Genomic DNA, 17,517 nt, shown 5'->3' on the forward strand with positions numbered 1-17,517 from the left:
GTTTGTACTCTACTACTACCGCTTACACTTGATTGAGCAGAATTAGAGCATTAGAAAAGAAAAGTTACAGCCCTTTTTTGCCATTATAAAACATATGCACCAAAATATAAAGGGACTATACAGAGTGATACTACAATGATGACGAAACCTTCTGTTGGTCTGTAAATGCAGTAAATTAGAATAACTGCCTTGTATAAAATTGCTCTCTCAAAATGGCTGTAGTGAATGTCTTGAAATAGGCCTCTGTCTCTTTAAGAACCTCTGACCCTTTCCGACACGCCCCCTCTACACGCTGTCTGTGGCATCAGTGGGTTCAGCTGAGGAGCAGTGGTTGGTTACTCGGCTGGTGACGAAAGCTCGGAGGCGTCTCCAGGAGGTGGGGGCGTTCCTAGGAGGATTCAGGCAAAGCTGTCCCTAAAATGGCTGCCATCAGAGTTTTTACAGATTACTCAAAAATACGTGAATGTGCCAAGGCAACACTTCAGGCAGGAGGTTTTTAATGAGGGAGTGACATAATAACATGATGTAAAGCTTGAAAAAGTCGATTTTGCATAATACCCCCCCTTTAGTATAGAAGGTGCAGTTACACGTATGACCTGAAGTGGCAGTAGTGAGTATACAATGGCTAACTTGCATCTAGCCCCTTTAACATTAAGGTTAACTTTATTAATCTATCAATCAAAGTTCTAGAGTTTAGGCCCGGCCATGGATAAAGCACTATCGCCTGGGCACATTATAGAGATAATATAAAAGAAATAGACCGTCAGCCATTCAGCCCCATTCATGGTAATGGTCCAGTGTTTTTTGTGAAGTTAGCATCTTGCTCCTCCTACAGAGCATATTCCTTAAAAGGGCAGAAAAGTGGGAAGCGCCGCCCTCGTGGGGTGGGCCGAGTGTGTACGAGCTTCCACAGTGCTACAGAGCCAATCAAAGACTATTGATTGGCTCTGACTAATTTAAAAGCTTTAACTTTTAAATTCTACAGCACAACAGTGGTTAAAGATATGATACCCAGGCCAGCCTTGTCACATGGGTTACAGCGGTTTTCAGAAAAAGAAAAAAAACTCTTTGGAGCCAGGATTTTAAGCAGTGCTAGGAAGGTGCACAGTCTCCATTGGAAAGTTTCTTTTGGAGTCGCCCCTGGCCACCAGGCGGTAATGCAGCAATGTCGTTTTCCTGCCATGAGTTAGAGAAGCGTTTCCTCTGCACATCCATACTGAGCTCCAGACCTCGCCTGCAACTGTTCTAAATTACACCAAAAGTCAAAATGATGAGAGTTTTTCTTCTACCAATGTTTTATTTCAATATTTAATTTTTTAATTTTTAATTTTTAAGGAACAGTACTTATACATGCTTTATACTTATTTCTGAACAGTTCTAACTTCATAAATCACTTTTTGTATTCTCCACTATGGTAAATCATTAAATAATAAATATTTCTGTTGATAATATATTCATTAGTGCTCTTTGATATCAAACCATCTTCAGCTGAAATGATGGAAAACAGCATCTGTAATATATTTATTTCTAATCTCAGACCACTCCCCACATGCTCATTTCCCTCTGACATCTATAATTCACATGTCTGATACTTAAATCACGTGCTCGAGCCGCTGTTGGGATTTGGCTTGAGTTTATTATTGATGAAAAGTTCACTGGTGTTAAACATGATTTATACCTGTGTGCCTTTAATGATGGTGTCGACAGTCAGCGGCCTTAGAGGAAGCCATTACTGTAATAGCCATAGGAAACAGCAGGTCATGTGTGTATTCCCCGTATGCTAGGTTTGGCTCTTGACAGCTTCCGATTATAAATGGCACTCATTATTCACGGGCAAATGCAAAAAGGGGTAAAGATACAGACACGCTTCTTAAATACTCATTAATAATCATTCATTTGGAGTGAGAAGCCAAGCCAGACGATGCAATATGTAGGACATTTTCTTCAGTATCATATTGTTCAATGAATTTTAATGAGATTTCAAATTAAACCAGGTGCACAGAAAATCAATGTTGTCTGAGCGCATCATGTCGAGCCCGAAATTCCCACCTAATCCAGGTTTAGCGCTGCAGTTTAAATATCACGGCGAAAAATGTGACATCCACTGTAATGAACACGCGTCGTATTTAAATAACCAGTGAAAGTTAATCATATGTTTCTCCCCGTGTTACTTTAGTCTGGGAAACAATGCTTTGATGAGACAAGGGCTGCACGATGTATTACCAAATTACCAATATTCATGCATGTTTTCTACTGTGTGTCATGTCTGCAGATGACTCCCCAGACACGGCACGGGGTCTGCCCCACTGCTCCTTTGTTTAGCCACCAACAACAATACAAAGACGAAATAAATTATTGAACACAAACTAATTAAAACAGTACAAAGTAAAGTGCTGACTTCATAAAATTCAGCCCTAACTTGGAGCCAGTATGAATATAATGATTTTGTTCATTAAAGTATAGATGAGAAATATGTGGCCAGTAAAGGCTTTGTGATTACTTCCACACAGATTGACCACGATCTAAGTCAGCTGCTTCCTCCTTTTCATATCAGAAAAGGCTGTTTATTTTGTTTCTACTGAGCCCTGGAAATTATTCTATTTACCGTCTCTGCTTACTTGATAACAGATGGGAACTGGAGCTGACAGCACAAGACTGTATTGTGATGGATGGTTACTTAGACGGCAAACCTCCGCTTTGAGAAGAAGTTTACATAGTGACATAACAGAATGCTAAATCACAGTCTATCAGCGGCAGTGGCTCTGCGGGTGAACTCAGACTGGGAAGAAAAAGACAAGTTTGGTGCCAACTTTGTAAAAATGTGAGACTTTGTACTTCCATCATAACTTGATATTGATTGAACTCACCTTAGATCATACAGTGATATTACAGCCTGTTTCTGTCCAGCAATACTTTGACGAGAGCAGAGCTAGCTATTCATTACTGGTGGCTACAGTGGGCACGTCATATTTAAATGCCGTAATGGAGCTGTTTCCTGTCCTTGTTTTGTTTCTATGTGGTTATAGCTACGTTTTGCTGAAGTAAATGAATATTTAAACAGTGTGTGGCAGAAAACATGACGATGGTGGATAATAAGTTACAACATGTAAAAAGAAAAGGCAATCAATCAAAATGTAATCAAAATCATAATCTCAACTTTGGTCAATCTCAAAAATCGTGATTGGGACTTTATAATCGTCAGGTTTACGGCCAACTCTTTGGCAGGAACAGCCGTTTTGGAGTTTTAAAGTGTTCAAGGATTCTTGAGTGGGGAAACATTTTGTGTTTTCCATCAGCTGAGCATTATAAAAGGTCTATCTTGTGTCCATTAATCAGCTGTATGTTTTTTTGTCATATTGTCTGGGAATCCTTTACATACTATCTAGGTAAATACTTCATAAGATGTGTTCATAAACTCATATTTTTTTTTCATTGTGGCTAAAAGCTAATATTATTTGATGCTTATAAAACAGTGCTTGACCAAAAAAAAAAAACGTCACCGCCTGGATTTAACCAGCTGTTGATCTGAGGTTACTACAGGTCTAGGTTCAGCAACACATTGTCCCCAAAGAATGAGATCAGCTGAACATCCTGAATGACCAGGTTATTCCATCAATGGGTTCCTTCTTCCCTGATGGCACGGCATATTCCAATAGGACAGTGTCATGATTCATCAGACTCACATTGTGAAAGAGTGGTTCATTATTTTCACGCATGGATCGGCCACTACAGTGTCCAGATCTTGACCCCATTGAGAATCTTTGGGATGTGCTGGAGAAGGCTTTGAGCAGTGGTCTCACTCTCCCATCATCAATGCAAGATCTTGGTGCAAAATGAAAGCAATGTTGACAGCTTCTTGAAACAATGCCACAGCGAATGAGTGCTGTATTCAAAGTCCAAAAAATATATATATATGAGAATGTGACCTTTATTTTTTGACAACGTTCATTTCCATAAATAAAATCCACAACCTCCATGACCAAGGTGCTGTAATTGCCAAGCTCTGCCCCACCCCTGCAGGCTTTTCTCTGTGTCTCCTCTGATCCTCAAGCGTCTAATTGGTCCCGTCTTAAAGCATTGGACCCAAACCAAGCACAGCCGTTGTTGTTGCATTTCCCATTCAAATATTGTTGAACACTCGCTGATATGGTCAACCAAGTAATGCTGCGCACCTTCTATATGTCCATCACTGTCATTGTGGATGCCGCGCGAGACGATTTATTCTGTGCTCAATGAAAGTCAAGCGTCCCGGAGAGAGAGCGCGGCGGCTCCAATTAAACATCTCCGCTCACTCCGCCTCAATTCCCCGGTGCCATCCTGCAGTCAGTTACAGGAACATGCCATCAATCCTCTCAACAACAATAAATAATGATTCTTTGTGTGTGTGTGTCGATGGTGAACATGGGTCTAAAGAGACATCTCAAATTATGTTCAGTTTTGCTATTTGTTTTAATACGTGCATTGACAAGGCTGTGGATGTTCAAAGGCTTAAAGTTGCTAAGTCGTGACAGAAATATGTAAATGTGTTTTGTTCCCCTGACGTTCAGCGGAGACTTTGAAGTGAAAACTCACGACTCAATTGATCTGCTTTACATTTGAACAAGTCTTAGAAAAATGGTGTCTGTCCTTGTACATGTTTGGGCTGTATCATGCTGATGTTTATTCTTTCATCACCCTCACCCAGTACAGGTGCAGCAAACTTGTAATAGGTTGCACAAGGTTTTTTAATATCCATCATATTTGCTGTATATGTTATAACGATTAACAAAAGAGATTAAATATTGAACGAAAGTTGTCCCATTATAAACACATTTATCATGAAAGAGCATAGCAACGGACATTCAGCTGCTCTCCTTCAAAAACACACACACAAGAGTAACAATAGGCTGTTGATGTAATGATTCAGCTTCATTGAAATGAACTATCACTATTGACCGCACTGTTTGGGCACTCGGTCTGAGCGTGTGTATGAAAGAATAGATGGAGTTTGCGGACGCACATCTTTGCGTGTCTTGCTTGTAGGTTTATGACTAATGCTCCACATGGATGTGCGTCTCTTGGTCACAGAGGTCAAAGAGAACGGGAGCGTGTGCCATTGTGAGCGTAATACAGGGGAAACGTTCCTGACAGGGACTAATGCTATCTGTCAATGCTGTGTCAATGTTATGTAAGAGACGCGATAACAAACGGTGCAGGCTGGCAAACACAATGGGACAGTCGACAATAATCGGAATATGCTGGCCATTTCTACAGCGCATTGACTTAATATAAGCTTTTACTATCAACGACACACAATTTATTCAACATGCTGGAGCAAAATACATTGAGGCTTGTAAAGAGAATGTTGTTTACCCAACCTACTCTGATTGAAAAAACAGCATATAATACATAGTCTAGGAATTACGATGTTCCTATTGTACAGTGTGGCTGAAAACTTTATGGAGGACACGAGCCCCATTCACAAAAGGATCATTTTGTGGCACTCATTGCTTCAAATTAAAGTTGTAATACTGTAAAACAGCCTCATTTTCTGCTTATCTTTGGAAAACAGAAATGCAAGGAGTAACTTTGCGAAATTGTTTTATTCAAACAGTTTCAACATAGTTCCATATTATTAACAAAAAATGCAAATCATGTTTCATTGTCATCCTTTATACTGATTAGGGCTTTAATCATTTCTACATAAATTCACTACGTACAGTAAGTAACATACCTGCCAAACAACTGTGGTTACAGTTTTAGAAACCGTCTTATTTCCATTATATTACTGCACGTTAAAATTAAGTGAACTTTATTTATATAGCGCCTTTCACAGACATAGTCACAAAGCGCTTTACATGAGACAATTGTACATTCACTCCATACTCGGTGGAGTTCAGTTTCCCCTGGGGGAGACTGATAGAAACGTCGTCGGGACAACACATCTACGCCAACGGTCCCTCTGAACACCATACACTCACGCACACACAGCCATCCTCTTGTGGTTTTGAGCAAATTGTGCTGGTCATGATGCTATACATCAGGCTATTGCTTACGTTGTGTCACATGACTGAGCCCTTATGAACCCGTCTTATTACTGTGTGACTATTGGCTGACCCTTGAACCTTTAATTACATTTCTATTGGAGCCTATAGCGTAGCAGACAAAGGTAATAACTGCACTAACGGAGTGTTACAATAAAGTTTCTCTGGACTTACATGCCCTGCAGCCACTGTCCACCGTGATGTCTTTATTCCTACCACACTAGTCTGTCTTTCTATGGCGTTTCTCTGTCACCTTTTTATTGGTACCATGTCGCCCGAGGCACAAAGAGAGCCAGACGCAGACACAGCAGCAGCACCCACTCGGTGTGACACTAACGCTCCCCGTGGGTGCTACACAATACCGCCGCTCCCTACTGGTTAATCACAGACCCAAGAGCGAGCCGCCTTTTGGTGCTCGGACCTTTATTGATTTTTAGAAAGAGAGAGAGGGCCACCAGGGAAGTTAGAAGTGGGGCGTGTGTACATGATGTAGGGTGTATTGCGGCTTTTATTCCATTACCCGTTCAGTTATACCTAGATCTGTCCAAGTCTGTGGTGCAGTGATGCTAGTGGTCATCTCTGGGTCATTGCTTCATATTCTGACCAGTCACAGTCTGAACAAAATGATTGTGTGTTGTGTTCAGTGGCACATTGTGGCTTGCTCTGTAATCTGGAATATTGTGAGAAAAATATATTCAAAATAAATATTGCACTTTGCAACAAACATAGAGAATTGATCGTTTTTGCACTGGGTTTATTCCTTGTTGATGTTCCCATCTCTTTCTCACAGAGTGACTCCATGTCCTCCAATAAATCTATAAATCCCCTTTGGTCTGTGGGTCTCCTGCTGGCAGCTCTAAACAAACCCTTCCACTATGTTTATCCCTTTTCTGTTCACTCACGTATAGATCTTTAGGTGTAGTAAGTAGTAGTAAGTGTAGTAATTCAGTTCTCTAAATGCAATCGGGGAGAAGACATATCACAGAAAGGACTATGCATTGAAAGTGAATTTTAATTGAGTTTTGATAAAGTCTATGGTAACTGTCAATTACTGACATGGTGCTATTTAATTCACAGGTCTATATCTTTTGTGTGAATAGTACTGGATTGGACATTTGTGTGTTGTTCACTTCAAGTCAAGTTTAAAGCAGTACTAAGTAACTTGTTTACCATAATAAATCCTTTTCGTAGTTCCTCTGTGGGTAATACAAGTGTTAATGGGATGATTGGGGGGTGTTTCATCTCCCCCGGTGTCCCTGGCCAGAAAACCACAATTGCAACTTTCTCTGCTCTGACCCGGAGTCACCAATACACACTAATGGAATCACAAAGAAGAAGCTAACAGGCTAACGGGCAAAGCTAACTGCAGGCTAGCGCCACTTAAACAGTATTTACAGCCAAGTTTGAGTGAAAAAAATTATCTCCATTGTGTCATTGGATGCACAATATCCCTCTCTCCCTTTGTCTTTTCTGTCAGGGTAGTATTTACTCTCACGGACATTTAATGAGTAAAAAACTGCAACATGCTACGATACCTGCAGTGGCGCCTATGGCCTCTAGGGGCACGAGTTGCTTAGTAACTCTGGGTTGTACTGTATCTGGAGTGCATGACATACTTTTCAGTAATCAGTACTGCTTTCTGTTTCAGCTTGTTAACACATGTTAACATTAGAACAATCAATAACTTAATTGTCGGCTTTCAATAAAGTCACAACGCAGTATTTTCCTTCAGAACTGGTAAAAGTGCTCCATCTATAACCGTTCTCTTGCAGCAAAACAGGCATTAACTTCCCTAGAAAGGATGCCCTTAAGGGAAATGACTAGTTGATATGCACCACTTAGAGTTAAGATTTGCTGTTTAAGTTTTATTATATGTAATCAATGAAAGAATTGTCATAAAATGGTTGCAAAATAGGTCACTGGACATCCCCTAATGTCAATATTGTCATGTTTTTCATGCACAACCTCGCAAACTGATGCTAAAAATCAATACGTTATTCAATAAACATCCTCCAATTGTCTGCCTGTAGCTTTACAATGTTTCCTCCATCCCATTTTGCTACAATTCTAACAACACATTTTCTCTGTTGAGCAAGAAAACTCTTCTATTCCCAGCTCGAGACAGACCGCTCGGGGCTCACAATAAAGCTGTCGAAAGTCGATGTCAAAACAAGAGGCGAGCAGAGGATCCCAAACTAGAATAAACTAAGCATCAAGTGGGTTCTGCGTCACGACTGCCCCACCTCGATGCATTACGTGGGGAAGTTATACTATGGTCAAGCCAGAAATATAAATCATCAAGAGGAGACAATGGATAGAGGTTAAAGTAAGCGAGGGGTCTCAGGAGCCACCAGCCTTTTCCAAGTCGCTCCCCAAACACGATCCTACACAGACAGTTGATGAGTCACACTGTCATGCATTTTCTTTTTGTTCCGGACACGCTGAGTTTTGTATCGTGCCACCTGCCTTGGGACGCGAAATGGACACAAGAAACTTATATAAAACAATCTGCAAAAAAGTCAGTCATTTTCTCTTATGTTGAAATATCATTTTGTGCCGAACCTGAACTGAGCACATTTTCTCTAGTTCAGCTTTACCCAAATCTTAAGGTTTCCCGACTGGAGCCAGCCTGTGAAGTAACACCCCATTTGAAAGCTAAGACCTACAAAACGGATCTAAACTGATCTTTTTCCCTGTGTTGTTGTCTCTTGTTTGACTTTTTTTTTTTTTTTTCAACGCTTTTCTTGTCACATGTCTGTTGCTCATTTGGCGCTTTTTTGTGCCTTTTTCATCACATTTTTGTCACATTTTTATTTGCTCTTTTGTGGCGTTTTCATCCTCGTACATGTCTCATTTTCGTCGCTATTTAAAAGCTTTTTTCAAGAAGCATTTAGATTAGGGTAAAACCCAACTGGAGAAAATGTGCTCTACTCAGGTGGGGGCTAACAGGTTATGGCTAGGATTAGGGTTAGGCTTAAAATTATGTAATACAAAATTTAAAGCAGTACTAACTAGCTTGTTTACCTTCATATATCCTTTTCGTAGTCCCTGTGGAGGAAATACAAGGGTTAATGGGATGATTGGGGGGTCTTTCATCTCCCCCTATTGTCTCTGGCCAGAAAACCACAATTGCAAATTCGCTGCCACCAGATCGGAGGCGCCAATGCACACTATATAATACAGTAGGATCACGAAGAAGAAGCTAACAGGCAAAGCTAACTGCGGGCTAGCGCCACTTAAACGATATTTACAGCCAAGTTTGAGTGAAAAGAAATGTCTCCGTTATGTAATTGGATGTACAATATCCCTCTCTCCCTTTGTCTTTTATGTCAGCGTAGTATTTACTCTCACGGACAATTAATAACTTAAAAAATCGTAACGCTACGACACCTTCAGTTGCGCTTATGGCCTCTAGTACTGCTTTAAACGCTTTTTACACTTTCAGTGCCGCTCGATGAAGCAGTGCATCTCGATGTGACACCGGAAAAGCAACAAAAACTCAACTATAATGATTAAAAAAACACAACAAAAAAGTGACAAAAACATGACAAAAAAGCAACAAAAAAAAGCAATGAAAAAGCAACAAAAACTCTTCAAAAATGTGACAAAGAGGCGGCGCTAACATGACAAAAAACTACGTAATTTTTGTAGGTCTCAACTTTCAAATGAGGCTTTACACTGTTGCTCTTCAGTGGAGAAGCTTGTAGATTTGGGTAAAGCCGAACTGGAGAAAATGTGCTCGGTTCAGGTGGGAGATAAGAGGTTAAAGGTTGTGTCCTTGGGCAAGACACTTCACACACCTTGCCTCCAGTGTCTGCATACACTGGTGTGTGAATGAGAGAGTGAATGGGTGGCTGGTTCTTGCTGTAAAGCGCTTTGGGCCTCATGAAGGTGGAAAAGTGATACATAAGTTGAGTCCATTTACCATAAAAGTAGCTCATGGACTGAAAATGGTTGGGCACCCCTGACGTAATGCTCTATATAGAGAAATGTGTCCTGTGCCTCTGTCAAGAATACCTAGCTGGAGTATTAGCTAGTGTGAGATGCCAAGAGTGTAACAAGTTTGTAACCAAATTTTCCACATTTCATGATCAAACATCATGGAGGAAGCTATTGTATATAAAAGTTGTAGTGTTACCAATATAGTTTCAAGAGAGGAAGCCGAGGCACACACACCAAAAATAGTTTTTTTTTTAATTTCCAGCGTGTTTCAAAACATATTGACTTTAATATCATTATTATCTATCTCTACTCCTCTACTCCTATAGCATGTGCGCAGCCCATTGGTCCCTCGGTGATTCATTATCGCATCCTACTCGAGCAGAGTGACCTCAATTTGTCCCTCAAGTCGGTTTGACCTATTTCGTTGAAAGAAATGACTCCGTTACTTACTTGTCATCTGTAACATATGACCGTTTAGATATATTTCATTATTAATATTTGCTTCCGATGTAATATTTGTGCTGTTTGCTAAACTTTTCACGCGGTCCATGGAGAAGCATTAGCGCTGATGAAAGTCTCTACTAAAGAAGGTGTTGTGGTCGTCTGTTATTTCCCCCGAGAAAACCAGGCTTTAGACCCATCAGTCAGAGCCTCAACTTTAAATTGATTGCATTTCCCAAACCATTTACACATCTGATCCTCTTCAGACTATTGAAAATCAGAGCGCCCCATGTAAAGACCAATTAAAGACCTGATATTACTGGTGTTAAATAGGAAGTTTAATTTTCAACTCATTCCTCATTCATGTATGAGTTTATAAGCATGTTTCATCTCTACTGTATCTTTCTGTCTATAATGTTCTATTGGCATCTGAACATTATGGTAAACATAATCTAAATTGTATCTCCTGTAATATACTTTTAAATGAAGTCCAGAGGCTAAAATAACAACGAAAAGAGAACAGCGTTAAAACAAAGGATCCACAAACTGAGCTGTATTGGCCTAAAGAGGAAAACAGGTTTGTGATGACGGACAAACACTGTGGGAAAAGAGGGAAATTAAAAAAGTCAATCTTTTCATTCCCTGAACATCTCACAGTGTCTCTTATTATACGTAACAGTTCAAGCGAGTGCGTTACTGTAGCTCGTCGTCAACATTTCACATGCGTTGCAAATTTACCTATCAATGTTTGTGGCGTGTAAAAGTAAAGAATGTCCATGTAAACATTTGGAGCATTGAAAGTATTGTGGTACAGGAGGTAATGTGATTGGGCCAGTGCACAAGGCTGCAGTTAGACAGGTGTCTGTGACAGACGGAAATGCCCGTCCAGAGTTACTCAGCTGTCACCTGCAGTGTGAGGAACAGGCTAATGTTAGCCTCATTAACATGCCGGAGTGCAGAGCTAAAAACACACAGGACAGGTCAGTGACAGCAATATAGACGTGTGCATTCACACATGATTAGCAAGTTACACCAGTGATTTATACTTGAAGGGGATAAATGGCAGAACAACAGAAAAGGCCATATGCAAATTCTAACGTATGAAGTTTCCGTTTAAAAAGTGAGACTAAATTGGGTGCTTCTTTCCTTTTCTTTTAGTCTTTGTGAAATGTAGCCTTGTGAGGGTGGAAAGATTAGCGGGGGTTGTTAAATTGCAAATGTTTTGATTTACATTTCTTTATGGATGTAATTAACAAGTTAACAACCCAGGAGTGAAATAAAGCAGCTTTATATAGACTTCATAAAACCAGTGTACCATGAGATTGTGAACTATTGTGTCAAACCATTCAACATTTACAGGCAACATTTAAATGGGTTCATATCAGGAAATTATACATGAAATGTATCAATTAAGTATAATGTATGAATGTTCAGTGACCTCACACGCGTACAAAGTACAAAAAGAAAAACAAACTTTTGTATGTTAAAGGTTCAAAGTAAAGTAAACTGCTTGGGCAGTTTCCATTTGTTCATGCTATTGTCTCCATAGAGATACTTGTCTTCAGAATTTTACCCATCCTTTGACACAGATGGGACGACCTGTGAGGAGCAGGGGCAGCCGTGTGCAGGCACCATCTTCAGATGCTGGGCTCATGGTCAAAATTACATGGCTAACAGATTAACCTATTGTGTGTGTTTTGGATTATATTATGTACTGCACCTCAGATTCTTTCCCCAAAATAGTTTTTGAGAAACATCAAAAGAACCTCTGCAGGTACAGAGTTAGAGTTACTTTAGTGATTCACTATTCGTCTGCTTCTGTATGAAAACAAGGTTTTATGCACAATAAATAACACATTATAGAGCATTGTTAGCGCTCAAGTCCTGGGTTCAAATTCTTTGTTCTCCAGAGTCTGTGTAACTTTTCTTCGAGTGAGAGCCTGTTTTCATATATGATTTTTTCTTACAAAGGTCATTAAAAAGACAATTGTAAAGAAACAATTGTACAACTTATTGAATGAAAAGTACAAAAGTGGTTCTACTACATCTAATACAATTATTACTCTAAAGCTGTTGTTCTACTTCCTACCACAGCATGGTAGCGCAGCGGTTAGTGCTCTCGCTTCACAGCTAGAAGGTCTGGGTTCGATTCCTGCACGGGGCCTTTCTGTGTGGAGTTTGCATGTTCTCCCCGTGTCTGCGTAGGTTTCCTCCGGGCACTCCGGTTTCCCCTACCACTAAAAACATGTACAATAGGCCAGGATGAATGATGTGAATGAATGTATGGTGGTGGTCAGAGGGTCCGTTGGCGCAGACGTGTGCAGTCGCGAAAGCGCCTCTGACAGTCTCCCCCAGGGGAAACTGAACTGAACTGAACGTTGCTTTCACCGAGTATGGAGTGAATGTACAACTGTCTCATGTAAAGCGCTTTGTGACCATGTCTGTGAAAGGCGCTATATAAAAATAAAGATCTTCTTCTTCTTCCTCTTTAATAGTACAATATTACAGTAAACTTTTTAACCATGAATGTTCAAAATGCTCCAAAAAGTGTTTTCCCTGTTTTCTACAGGACAAGAGTCTCCGCCTCGGCTCATCTCTCCCCTCGTGTGCTCTTGTGTGTAGCACGCAGGGTTTCGCACGATTGCGTCTCGATTTGCGTCAGTAGACTGTAGTTTCTGCGCCAGCATCAAGCCCCTCCCCCCGTGCCAGGCTCCACCCCTTCCTGTGTGGTCCCATATAAAATCCTCCTCCTCCTCTGTGCCTCAGACTTGAACTGATCACTGGAGCAAAGACTTGGCATCTCCAGCCTGCTCTGCCTCCACATCGACCACTGCAGGTAAGCAACATTTTATTTAGCAAAAAAACTCCCTTCCAATGGACTAAACTTCTGGTTTGATCACCTTTACAACCAAAGAGCAGCGAAACTAATCTTTTACGACAATATTTTAAACATGAGCTCTGTGATACGTAAACTGAACTTTCCTGTTTTGGAAATTATGGCAGTTTCAAAGCAAAGTCAGTGTACACTTTGTAGTTAATTCGTAATGATTTTCTGTGATATCCAATTTATTTATTACCATTTTCCAATTAGAAATGAACCAAAGTGGCTCTAAGAGAGCGCTGGTTGTTAGACTTAAAGTATAATTAATCATAGTTTTAGTGAAGTGAGTAAACCTCCGCCACATCATTACCAGCCGCTCAATAATGAATGAGCGACTCTGACCGGCTGCTTTCACAGGAGTAACGTTCAGATAACGACGAGTAACAACCACATTGATTGATCGAATATACCGTCCGATGACCGCACCGTGACGAGTCAAACCATCGGGAGGAATGTTAATCGTTTGTAATGTAACTGTGGGAACAAACTGCCCCCAAATCATGATTAAAGTGAACCCATTTGAGCCTATTAGGTTGAATTAAGATTTTATACATGGATGAAATATTCTGTGGTTTGACTATTGAATAAGTGTATTATTATATTAATGTGTTATTTGTCCTGTATGTTTCATCTATCTGTGGTAAAGTGATAAAAACCACCTTAATTGAAGCTTGAATTAGTTGAGCCAGAAGCCTTGAAGCGGCTGCTGCTATTGCCTTTATTTAATTGGATAATTTGTTTTCGATGAGCAATCCTAAACATAGCGTCATTTGTTACTGTACAAATAACCGTGTTAAACCAGTGGGCAATTAGCAACCCCCCCCCTCAGAGTGATCGTATATTGCTTTTTGAGTTTTCCAATCAGCGAGAGGAACATTCCTTTGTGTGTCTATTGAGTAAAAACAAACCGAAACTTGCCCCTCTATGTATCATCGGTGCATCTTTGTTTGTGAGAATTTAAAAAAGACTCAAAACAAAGCGCGGACACGTAAATGAGTCCCTCTGTGGCGTGGAGCTGCACTGGCTTTCATGTGAAACTGGTGAGAGGGGGGGGTGGGAGCAGCGCTCAGTCGGCAAAATGAAGATTTGCAGATAATTGGCAGCTTTTCCTTCGGGGAGGCAGTTTCAACACAAACACAGACACAGACACGGACGTTCATTTTGGAAGTGAAATGATGGAGGTTTTCGCACTGATGCATAAAAACAAAATGTAGAATATATGGCGGAGGGATCAGTACGCTGAATTTTAAAGTGGTGTCTTTGTGGCAGTCCCAAACCAGGATAAATGGACAGCGTGAGGAGGGGATCATGTGCAAATCGATCACCACGCTGGGAGGAGTCCATGATAAAACTGGGATTGAAATTAAAACACCTTTGGATTCTACTTCTCCAGATTATTTGAAATTATGGATGAGTGGTGAATGTGATTAAACCCTTGAGCACTGATTTCTCTGTTCTTTTCCCAGACATGAATTTGGGGATCAGTGTGTGCGTCCTGCTGGCTGCTCTCTTCAGCAGTTCCCTGAGTCTGCCCTCACAATCTGCGGTAAACCGTCCGAGAAAAGACGTGACGCAGCGATAACGGGGCGACACCGGCGCTCACTTCTGAATGTCCTTTGTCCACAGTCACAGAAAACAGAGGTGGAGCCGCGGGTGTCAGAGGCCCCTCCCTCTCAGGACAGTCGCACACGGCAGGTCCGCTCCGTGGGCTCAGAGCTGTCCCAGGACGACACAGGGGACCGCAACACCCTCAGCCAGCTGCTGGCCAGGCTGCTGTCGAGAAAAGGTCAGTATCGGAGAGATGTGTGAACTTTTTCTTACGCTCAGCCACATTGGCAAGTGCTTTTCATTAATTACCAGTCAATGAAAGTGTTCACTAGCAAAAAAGTCTTAATAATAGATGATTTCTTTACACTTTCCCCCTCTGATCATCAGGGACCCGCCGGGTGCCACCTCACTCAGAGGGGCTGTGACTATCGGGTCAATAAAAAGTTCATTTTACTTCAGGGTTTCAGGTGGCAGCAAGTCAAATGTAATGATGTTTAATGCCATTTCAATGCCTTAATACTATATCGTTATTATAATTATTTAACTTCATAGGATTTGTAATTCAATCAAACAGGGGAATGAGGGGAAATGTTGATATTAAAACCAGATTGGACACGACAGCCGACTTTTGAGCAAAGGATTGTGTAAAACTGCAAAACTCCATAATTCATGTGTTTTCATATACATATGTATCAACGCAGTAAAATAGTTGAGCAATGTCATTATTGTGGGTTCTGTCTCTAAGTAAAAAAACACATTTTCTAAACATCAATTCAGAATAAAGATGATTTCTCTAACATTTAGCTAATTGGCTCATGCTAAACCAAGCCCTTAATAAAGTGAATGATGGCTTATTGGTATGGAGTTTCTAGTTTTCATCCTACATTTGCTTGTTTAGTCTAATGGGCATTGTCTCCATTCATCTTTACCGTTCAAATTAGTTTAAACATGTACAGTCGACTGCTACTAATTAGGTCCTCGGAGAACTCAATCCTGTGAAATTCCATAAGGAAATAACGTCTTAGACACGAATACGATGAGCCGACTTTTCAAACAGGCTTCATTACAGCATATTTTGTCCATTATAACCAGTTTAAGAGACCAGGTCAAAGCATACACATAATTCCCCATGTTTCTCGCTGTGCGATCCATCGTCACTCGTGCTGTGCTGCTGTCCCACCATCTGTCTCCTGTCCCTCCTCCCACCGCTCCTCAGCCCTCTGAGCTGCCCCGGCATCTACATACCTTCATCTCATCGCAGCCACTGATTTTAAATGAAATTAATCTTTAGCAATGCACAATATTACCGTCAAATGCTGAGACTTTAGTGAATAAAAGTAAAAGTTGTTTCCTGTGCGATATCAGCATGTACAGGCCTTTTCCGGATCTCAATCAAATTAAAGTGTCTATAGTTTGTTTTTCTCTCAAACCTGGACATGTTAAAAAAGTGCTCTGTGAACTGGATCGTATTGAACACTTACAAAAATCCCAAATCACTCAGTGGACGTTAATCATTCAGTATTATCACTAGTTTAGTCTAATCTGCGGATCTGCTAATCTGATCCAAGAGTGCAGTTTCCGCTCTCAAATGGTCATAATGTTTTGCCCCATCATCTCACCGTCTTCTCGCTGCCTTCCTTTGCAGCTGCAGCCTACCAGCCGCGCTCCTCCCTGAGCAGCAGAGCCAGCGGCCCGGCCCCCGGACACCGGATAAAGGACAGAGACTACCTGGGCTGGATGGACTTTGGGAGACGCAGCGCTGAAGAGTACGAGTACGCCTCTTAAAGACAACACGCCCACAATCAACAATGTTCTCCAGAAAATAAGGCCTTTTTCCCACTGCGCTCAACTCACTGTATCGATTCATTTTGTCCAGGGGGGAAACTTAAATGGGACTTCACTTAACAACCGCTTGTATATACTTCATGTAATTGTCATTTTAGGCCTAGCTGTGTTTTATTTTCAGATGTATCTACTGGGTGTATGTTAATTGATTAAAAACACATGCACATGATTGCCATATAAATAATATTAAAGTATTTTGATTAAATTTCAACAAATGTATAATAATGTTCATATCTGCCATTCTTTTCCCTTCGGTTCATGGGAGAATACCACAAGGACTGTCAATTGTTCTCTTGAGGTCCCAACAATAACATACAATAAGTGGCTCCTGTTCTCAATCGCTCAATAAAAGACACAAAACAAAAGATGTTAATGTTGCGTCACTGGATCAATCGTTCCCCGTGGACAGTCAACCTCAAAATCACTTTTATTTTTCTTGCTTGTGGCCAGTGTAGCTTCGAGTGGCTGTTCCCAAGCACCTCCTTATTTTTCAGATTAACAATATGGTTATTTGGTGTAATTCATGAGGGGACAGCACTTCTCATCAAAGCCTAGCCGAGCTAATTAGTCCCACACAGACAAACTTATTAGCATTTCAAATCGTTTCCTGGACACGATTGCAGGATGAAAGTGCTGTGGGAAAATGAATCGACACCAAAAAAAAAAAAAATGACAGATTTATTACAAATTTTAAAGCTGGCATTGTTTTTGTTTTGTTTTTTTCAATATGTATAGTTGTATAAACTATCAATGTCTATAAACACTGCTTGGAGATAAGAGACCGTGATTTCTTCAAACAACGTCTATATTCTGGATCGAGCGGAAGCAATTTAATCA

At 40.7% G+C, this 17,517-nt stretch overlaps 1 protein-coding gene across 1 annotated transcript; it reads left to right on the forward strand.

Annotated features, from left to right (window-relative positions):
* Nucleotides 1-13,117: 13,117 nt before the first annotated feature.
* On the forward strand, nucleotides 13,118-16,708 carry ccka (cholecystokinin a). The gene is made up of 4 exons (XM_079562057.1): nucleotides 13,118-13,242; nucleotides 14,754-14,833; nucleotides 14,914-15,073; nucleotides 16,481-16,708. The coding sequence occupies exons 2-4, from the start codon at nucleotides 14,756-14,758 to the stop codon at nucleotides 16,618-16,620; spliced, it is 378 nt and encodes a 125-aa protein (XP_079418183.1). The 5' UTR covers nucleotides 13,118-13,242; nucleotides 14,754-14,755; the 3' UTR covers nucleotides 16,621-16,708.
* The last annotated feature ends 809 nt before the right edge of the window (nucleotides 16,709-17,517 follow it).

This window comes from Gobius niger (genome assembly GCF_951799975.1).
Source record: "Gobius niger genome assembly, chromosome: 8".
In the NCBI taxonomy this organism is placed as follows: Eukaryota; Metazoa; Chordata; class Actinopteri; order Gobiiformes; family Gobiidae; genus Gobius; species Gobius niger.